Below are 9,226 nucleotides of genomic sequence, written 5' to 3'. Positions count from 1 at the left end.
TTCCTTTCTCTTCCTTTCTCTTCCTTTCTCTTTCTCTCCTCCTTTTCTCTTTCTCTCCTCCTTTTCTCTTTCTCTCCTTTCTTTCTTTCTTTCTTTCTTTCTTTCTTTCTTTCTTTCTTTCTTTCTTTCTTTCTTTCTTTCTTTCTTTCTTTCTTTCTTTCTTTCTTTCTTTCCCAGCTGCCTGCACCTTCCCAAACTCACTGACACTCCACCTCAGCCCTGCTACACAATTGCTACAACCACCATCACTCACCCAAAACTGCCTCTTGCTTTTCTGCCCCCTGCTCCAACAGCCCAAAACACCCCATCCCCCCACTGCAATCCCTACCCCTCTCTATTTTCACAAAACCCCCTCACACTGCAATCCCCACATTATACTGGCCACACCAGACCAGACTATGCCATGTCTTCAGGGCAGGATGTTCCCTGCAACCAGCCCTTGGACACTTCCAGGGATTCCAGGGCAGCCGCAGCTTTTTCACCCACTCTGTGCCAGGGCCCCACCACCCTCCCAGGGAACAAGTCCATCCCCACATCCCAGCTCACCCTGGCCCCAAGCAGTGTCCAGCCATGGCCTGTGTCCTGGCACTGCAGGCCCTTGGCAAGAGTCTCTCCCAGCCAGCAATTCCTGCTCTTCTCTGCTGTGGGGCAGCAGCTGCAAGTTGATTTGCTCCCTGGGCCACTGGCCCAGCCCCAAGCCAGGGCCGGGACCTTTCCCCAGAGCCCTGCAGCCACTGCAATGGTCACAGCTCTGAGGCTGCTGCAGCTCCAGGAGCCTTTGGACACCGCTCCCGGGAATGCCCAGGCTGCCACTGTTGGGCTGTCTGTATAGGGCAGGGGTCTGCACTCCACGATCCCGCTGCCTCCCTCCCAGCTCAGCCCCTTCTGCAGTTCTCACCCTTGGGCTCAGCCTTTGTGTCTCCTCCAGGTGCTGGCAGAGCTCTTGGGGCTGGGGCAGGAGCGGGACAGCCCCAGCGTTCCCCTCTCTGTGACACCACGGTGGTGACAGCTCCAACGTTCCCTGCCTGGAGACGCTCCAAGGGAAGCGTCCAGAGCCACAGCCAGAGAGCAAAACTGACCGGGCACTGAGCACCCCCGGCCTGGGCTGATGTGCATTGCTGTGCACACAGCTTGAAGAAAGTCCCCTTGCCCACCCCACAATGTCACAGAAAATGCCAGATAGAGTTACAGAGCTCTTCCCAGAGCTGACAGTGGAGTCATTTTTAAAAAAAAAGAAAAAAACAAACAAAAAAACAATTAAACAAACAAACAACCCCCCCCAAAAAAACTGCAAAAACACCCCCAAGCTAAAACAAAAAAATCCCCACCCCCCAATAAAAAGCACAGAAAACTCCCTCCCAAAAACAAATAACCCAAACAAACAAACAAGCAAAGAAAGACCAAAAAAAAAAAAAAAAAAAAAAAAAAATCAAGAAAAAGAACTTCCCTCAAGCAGAGCTGTTCCATCCGTCAGTTCTCACACCTGCAGGCACAAAAGACCTGTGGCTGCAAAAAATGAGGACTCATTGGGCACATTTGCAGGAAAACCAGGTTTAGGACAGGCTTTCAGCAGAATTGTTCTCAGCTGAGCAAAAAAGAGCCCCTTTGGCAGCTGCAGGGCCATTGGAAACGCAGACCCTCAAGCCCACAGGGGAGAAAAGGGCTCTGAATTCCCCTCACCTCACACGTAAACCCTGTTCTCAGGCTGCTTCATACACAGGATTCTTCTGGAGGACAGTGGAAAGCTGAGAGTCAGCTCTGGCTTCTCCACGTTCTGTGCCCTAAAGCTGCCTGGAAGAAGAAGTTTAGGCTCAGCTCCAGTGGCACAATCCCTCCTGGCCCAGGGCACAGCACCAGGAAGGTCTTTGCGTGCCAAGGCTTTGCTGCAGCCAAGGAAAGCTCCTGGCTCAGGGTCACCTTTCCTGCTCAGCCAGAGCCCCGAGTGCCCCAGCAGCAGCAGAGAATGGCAGCATTGGCACGGGCTGGCACAGGAGGGGGAGATTTCCCCCTCGAGAGAGGCTCATATTCCAGTTGTTGCATTCAGGCAGCTCCAGATGCCTCAGCTTTGGTTGCACAGCAGCTGGAAATGCAAGTGCAGGAGCTCTGTTCATGCCCAGCAACAGCAGGTGACAGCAAGGACAGGGTCCTGGCAGCGTGACATTTGCAGAGAGAGTCTTCAGCAAGTGCTGAGGGCTGGAACTCTGTGCAGAAAATGCCCTGGGGGTCTCTGCACCAAGGCAAAAGGAACAAAGTTTCAGTTCTGTCCTCACTATGCAGCACCAAAATGGTTCCTTTTCAGGATAAGGTTCCATTGCTGGGTGTTCTCCGAGCCCCAGTGGAGAGCCCAGGGTGCCAAGGAACTGAGAGCACGGACTGTGCAGGAGCCGGGCACAGCGAGAGAGCCCGGGCTGAAGGTCAGCCCCGGGGCGGGCAGGGACTGGGAGGGGGCAGAGCCCGGGGGGTCCCGCAGAGCCTCCCTGCTCCAAAGCCCCGCCTGCGCCAGCGGGGCAGCTGCCGGGAGCCGTGTGCCAGGGCCGGGCCGCAGGTGGGTGTTCCAAGTGCCTCCAGGGGAGCAGCTTTTTGTCCTGATCCGGGGGCATTCCCGTGGGGTTGGGGTCCCTGGGAAGGCGCACGAGGACAGGGTGGAAGTGGTTGGTTTGTGTTTTTGTGTTTTGGATTTTTTTTTTTTTTTTTTTTTTTTTTTTTTTTTTTTGTGGTGGGGGTGGTGATGGCTGGTTGAGATTTTAGTGTTTTTTGGGGAGGATGGGGGGAATGTTTTATCTGTGCAATGCCCCCATGTGTTTGAAGCCCCGCGGGTGCGGGGAGCGCTGGCGCAGCCCCGGCACGGGCGGGGCGGCCCCGGGCGGGCTGTGGGAGCCGGGAGCGGCCGCCCGGGCCCGGAGCCGCCGCCTTGGGCCGGGAGCCCCCCGGGCAGAGCTCTGTGCTCGGGGCCGAGGCCCGGGCGGCCCGGGGAGCGCTCGGCGGCCCGTGGGCCCCCGGCGCAGGCAGCTCCGTGTGGCCGGGCTCCGAGGGGAGCGGCCCGGGCCGGCCGTGGCCGTGCGGGGCCTGGCGGGGCTCGGGGGGCTGGGCCGGGCCGGGCAAAGGCTGAGGGAGAGCGGGGGAAGCGTTGGCACAGAGGCCCCGGGCTCCCCGTGCCCCCCTGGCCACGCAGCCGGGCTTGGGGACCGCCTCGCTCAGAGCCAGCCCCGGCTGCGGGGGTCCCCGGGGGGCCCTGGGGAGGGGGCGGCGGGGGCTGACGGAGCTCTGTGCCCGGGGCTGGGCGCGGCTGCCGAGGGAGCGCAGGATGCAGGGTCCCCCCGTGCTGGGGCTGCCTCTGGCCGGCTCCGGGGCTGCATTGTCAGCCCTGAGACACCTGGGGATCGCCCAGCATCGGCAGGGTTGGAAGGGAAACCCAGGACTGGGGGAAGCAGAAACGGGCAGTGCAAGAGCTGGGGGTGTTCCAAAAGCCTGAAGATGTTTGGAACATGTACAAGGGGTCCCATGGATACCCCAGGACACAGAAAGAGGGACACCAGACAGTGCTGACCGGTGGGACACCTGTGATGCCAAACTGGTGATCCCAGAGAAGTGGAACCTCCTGGATTCCCTGGGGGCACAGCAGCCCACAGAGGGGGACGACCAATACAAACTAGATTCACAGCAACCCAGATGGGGGGGCCTCTAGGATCCCAAAGTGGAGGGACCAGGGAGGGGAAACTCCTGGTTGGTGTTTTTGCTGAATCTTGGTAATTTGTGTATGTTGATGGATTGAATCTTGGTGTTTTGGAGGTTTTTATGGGCACCAGATGCCCAGTAACTTCCAGAGACTGCCTTGGGCAGGAGGGACCCCCTAACCCAATGTGCCCATACATTGTATTTTTCCCCAAACCAGGATCTCACATTGCAAAACCTTGGCCAGATGGAGAAGAAGGCTGTGAGGAAGAGGAAGATGCCACGGAACAGCCAGGCAGGTGAGGAGGAAGTCAGTGCCCCTTTCCCCCTCTCTTCTGCTCCATTTCGCAGCCCAGCATGGCCTCCGGCTGCAGGACAACCCCGCTGCCAATGCCATCCTGCCAGAGATATGTTGGGAGAATTTCCTTCCCCTTCCCTGTGGCATGGAGGCAAATCCCATCCCCTCCTTGTCCTTCCTCTCCCAGACAAGGAGCTGAGGATGGAGACCAGGGAGAACAAATCCCCGCAGCAGAACGTCATGGAACATGTTTTGAACAGCTCCACAGTGCAGGAATCCAAAAGGGAGGAAAAGCTCCCGAGATCCTGCAGGAGGAAGGACTCCAAACCCATCCCAGCATGCTCTGAGGAGGAAAGACCCACCCTGTGCCAGGAAGGTGGACAGAGCTTCAGCCAGGGCTCTGAGCTGGTGGTCCCTGGGCAGCCTCATGATGGGGAGAAGCCCTACAGGTGCTTGGAGTGTGGGAAGAGCTTCAGCTGGAACTGCCTCCTGATCAGACACCAGAGGATCCACACTGGGGAGAGGCCCTACGAGTGTCCTGAGTGTGGGAAGAGGTTTCAGACCAGCTCCAGTCTCCTCCAGCACGAGCGGATTCACACAGAGGAGAGGCCCTTCCGCTGCCCTGAATGTGGGAAGGGCTTCAACCGCAACTCCACCCTCATCAGGCACCGGCGCATCCACACTGGGGAGAGGCCCTACGAGTGTGGGGAATGTGGGATGAGCTTCAGCCAGAGCTCCCACCTGATCCGCCACCAGAGGATCCACACCAAAGAACGGCCCTACGAGTGTGAGCAGTGTGGGAAGAGCTTCATCCAGCGCTCCCACTTGATCCGCCACCAGAACCTCCACGCTGAGGAAAGGCCATACAAGTGTGGGGAATGTGGGAAGGGCTTCAACCAGAGGTCCCAGCTGATCATCCACCAAATGATCCACACTGGGGAGAGGCCCTACGAGTGTCCCGAGTGTGGGAAGAGGTTTCAGACCAGCTCCACTCTCCTCCGGCACCAGCGGATTCACAGAGAGGAGAGGCCCTTCCACTGCCCCGACTGCAGGAAGGGCTTCAAGCAAAACTCCCACCTCATCAGGCACCGGCGCATCCACACTGGGGAGAGGCCCTACGAGTGTCCCCAGTGTGGGAAGAGCTTCACCCAGAGGTCTCACCTGAGCCAACACCAACGGAGGCACCGGTAAGGGAAGTCCTGGAAGTGCCCCAGTTGTGAGAAGAGCTTCATGTGTGTCTCCAACCTCATCCCCCATCAGAGGACCCACATTGGGCAGAGCCCTGGTGACCCACATTTCCCATGATCCATGCTGGGAAGACACCTGTCCCTCTCCCTGCCCCTGGCAATGATGTGAGGTTGGACTGAAGAACATGAGGGTCTGGCCATGGTCCCATCATTGTATTTGATCCCATCTCAGGTCATTGCCAGGGGCAGGAAAGGGACTCTCTCTCCTTTCCCAAGGACAAGGGTGTCCTTTCCCAGCAGGAGGAAATACGTGGCTGGGAAGCGCCAGTCAGTGTTGTTGTAGTTTTCCCTGTATATCATTTGTCTTATCCCTTCTGTTATCAATATTGCTTCTGTTCCTATTTGTTCCTTATCTTGTTGCTGTTCCCAGTAAATTGTTCTTATCCCAGCCCTGGGATCCTTTGTACTATTGTACTTTCCATGGGAGGCTTGAGGGCAGGAAGCAGGCAGCTCGATTTTAGCAGGGAGCACAAAATTGGGGAATCCCATTCCTAAACCCCCAGCCCATGGAAACCGAGCATCCCAGCTGGTCCCAGCCCTGGTTGCCCTGGCAGCAGCCTTGGGAGCGGGTCCCTGGCTGGGGGCTGTGGGAACCTCTTCACTCTGGTGCCCAGGGACAGGACTGGAGGGAAGGGCTGGAGCTGAGTCGGGGCAGGTTTAGGTTGGATGTCAGGAAAAGGTTTTTCCCCCAGAGGCTGCTGGGGCACTGAACAGGCTCCCAGGGAAGGGTCACAGCTCCAGGGCTCTGGGAGCTCCAGCAGCGTTTGGACACTGCTGCCAGGCCCAGGCTGGGATTGTTGGGGTGTCCTGTGCAGGGCCAGGAGCTGGACTCGAGGATCCTGATGGGTCCCTCCCAACTCAGCCAATTCTGTGCTTCTGGGATCCCATGGCCCTGGGAATGGGACTGCAAATGGTTGCCATGGCAACGGGCTCTGGCTCCAGGCCTGAGCTGGTGTCCATGGAACCACCCCTGGCCTGGGATCTGCATGGAGCTGCCAAGGGACCGACCATAGCAACAGGGGCTGGGATGGTTGCCATGGAAACTGACCATAGCAACAGGGGCTGGTGATGGTTGCCATGGAAACTGACCATAGCAACAGGGGCTGGTGATGGTTGCCATGGAAACTGACCATAGCAACAGGGGCTGGTGATGGTTGCCATGGAAACTGACCATAGCAACAGGGGCTGGTGATGGTTGCCTGCTAAGGAACCGAGTTGTCACAGGCCCTCAGAGGGGTTCCATGGGGACTTTCCAAGAGTCTCCAGGCTGTTCCAGAGCTGGAATGTCACAGGCAGAGACAGGGGCTCCATGGAGACCTCCCAGGGGTTTCTGGGGATGGTCAAGAGCCCTGTGGTCAGAGGCAGTCACAGCCATTCCATGGTGACATCCCAGGGGTTCTTGGGCTGCAAAGGCACCGATCTGTCACAGGCACTCACGGGGGCTCCACAGTGATATCCCAGGAGTCCCCAGGCTGCCAAAGAGCCGGGATGTCCCAGACACTCACAGGGGTTCCTGTCATGGGCAGAGTGGGAGCTTCAGGCAAAAGCTTTATTTCTTCATTGGAGAAACTCCTGCTGAGTCATGAGGATGAGAAATGACACCCAACAGCCACCATGGATCCCCAAACTCCTCCAGGATGCCTAGACTTTTAAATTTCCATCTAAGAGAGGAGACTGGGAGTGGCTGGATCCAATCCCATCCCCACATTTTGTTAAAGGTTTATGTGTAAAAGATTGGACAGGTGGATTGAACTGCAATGCAATTTGTCCCACAGGATTAACAAAGGAATACCAGATATATTTATATAGATACAACTATGATTGATTCAGATCAGGAATGGACAGAAAGATTTATTCACACTACAGAGTAAATAAAAGAAAGAGTTATTTACTCCACAGTTTAGGAGCTATTACAATTATTAGAATATCATGCTTTAGAAAGCAATTCTGAAGTAAATGGGCCTTTGTTAGAGTTGTTTGAGCCCATTGCAGGCAGAGCCTCCTGCTCCAGCAGGAACTGCCTTTCCTGTGCCAGGACCAGGGCAGATCCCGCTGCAGGAAAAGCCCCAGGCCAGCCCCAACACAGTGAAGGCCTCGGGCACAAGTGCAGAGTGCCGTGCTGGGAGCTGTGCCAGGGAGAGCCTGAGGCACCAAAGGCACCTTGGCAGCAGCAGCTGCTTCCAGGCCATGGCCAGAAGCCTCCCTTGGCAAGGCGGCCTGGTGGCCACCACTGCAGAGCTGCTGCTCCAGGGCTCATTTCTGGCTGGGCTCTGCCCCAGCCCACAGAGTGTGACCTCAGCCCTGACTCTGTCCCAGCCGCTGTGCCTGAGCCCTGCAAAGCCTAAAGGTCACCTGTGCCACCCTGGCTCTGTCAGCCCCTGGGGCAGGGCAGGGAAAGGCCAGAGAAGGGGCTGGCTTTGGCTGCTGGATGTGGGCTCCAGCAGAGACAAGGAGGAGTCAAGGGAGTGGATGGAGTCCAGTGAGCAGCCCCTTCTCCCCATGCAATCCTGGAATGGTTTGGATGGGAAGAGCTCTGCAGTGCTCATCTCATCCAAACCCCTGCCATGAGCAGGGACATCTTTCACCAGATCAGGTTGTTCAGAGCCCTGTCCCAGCTGGACTTGAATGTTTCCAGGGATGGGGCATTGACCACCTCCCTGGGAACCTGTCCTGTTGTATGACCAACCTCACCATCAAAAGTTTCCTCCTTATCTGCCCTTATCTGAACCTCCCTTCCTTTAGTTTAAAACCACCACCCTTTGTCCTATTGTGACAGGCCCTACTAAAACCTTTGTCCACCATTGCATTTCCAATCAGCTGGGTTTCCATGGCAATTCCATGACAGGTGTAATGGTTTTAATTTAATAAAACCAGGCAGAAACACCAATTAATGTAGGGCTTTTAGTATTTATTCTCTTTTTCTGGAGGGGAGAGATTAGGAATAAAAATAAAAAAAACAAAGCAGGCTTAAGATTAAAAATGAACAACAAAAAAGTTTTATTAATACACACTAAAAGAATGAAAAAAAAGTTGAGAAAAAGAAAACTTAATCTAAAACAGAATGACACTTTAAAACACACTTCTCTTAAAAACTATTAACTTTCTTATTGAACAACATAGAAAGACACAACTTGAGATTTTCAGTCAGTTTCACTATTTAGACATAATTACTCATTACTTTTTGGAGAAGAGTCTCTCTACGATTTTTTTATGAAGATGTTTGCCACAAGACAAAATAGTCCAGTGCTCTCAATGTCACACATCTGCTGTCACCCGGAGTTTTCGCAGACTGTGATGTTCTATCAGCGGAGCTTCTCAGTGTATCTGGGGTACTATTTACGAATACTTCTTCTAGTCTAAAATCATCTTTGTCTCAAAGGCTGAGACCTCCTTTTAACCCAGGTGTGAGGGCTTTAAAGTTCCCAAATAAATTTCAATTACATCAGTCCTCAATTTTGATTAGAATAGCATTCTACCAAACAACACTAAGATGCTGCAAAGAACAATCCATTTCTCCATGGTTTACCCTAGGGAAGTCCGGTTAAAAATATCCACTTCATCAATCCTATTCCAATATTATTAATTCTTTCACTTCTAATCTAACTGACTTCATTCAGTGTCTGTCCTATGTACCCTCTGATTTCTTTCTTTCTCTCAAGGAGGAGTTGTGCTTTAAAAGCTCCATGTTGCTAGGAAAGGGTTAAATCCCCCCCGAGGTTGCAAGGGCCATGTGCAAGCGCCAGGCTGCATGAGCTGTAGAAAATGCAAAGCTGTGCTGATGGAGGAAGCTGGCAGATGTCCTTTTTTCCACCCCTCGGTCTCATCCAGGGCGGCCCAGCTCAGAGCTACCACAAAGCTGTAAAAGGGCTCAACCCAGGCTGCTCCCATGTGGGCAGCAGCTCTCAGGGGCCCGACCGGGGCCTGCCCACCGCCCACGATGTCACCTCATGGCTGATTCCAAAGCGAGAGAGAGACCGATCAGCAGCAGATTAGTTTAAAATGTCCCCTC

The 9,226-nt window shown here is 54.9% G+C and overlaps 1 protein-coding gene across 1 annotated transcript; it reads left to right on the top strand.

Annotated features, from left to right (window-relative positions):
* The first annotated feature begins 3,896 nt into the window (after positions 1-3,896).
* Positions 3,897-5,383, top strand: LOC120748198 (zinc finger protein 239-like). Its single transcript, XM_040054300.2, has 2 exons — positions 3,897-3,971; positions 4,158-5,383. The coding sequence occupies exons 1-2, from the start codon at positions 3,920-3,922 to the stop codon at positions 5,159-5,161; spliced, it is 1,056 nt and encodes a 351-aa protein (XP_039910234.1). The 5' UTR covers positions 3,897-3,919; the 3' UTR covers positions 5,162-5,383.
* Positions 5,384-9,226: the final 3,843 nt, after the last annotated feature.

This window comes from Hirundo rustica, unplaced genomic scaffold (genome assembly GCF_015227805.2).
Source record: "Hirundo rustica isolate bHirRus1 unplaced genomic scaffold, bHirRus1.pri.v3 scaffold_86_arrow_ctg1, whole genome shotgun sequence".
Classification (NCBI taxonomy): domain Eukaryota; kingdom Metazoa; phylum Chordata; class Aves; order Passeriformes; family Hirundinidae; genus Hirundo; species Hirundo rustica.
This window is presented reverse-complemented; position numbering and strand designations above follow the sequence as displayed.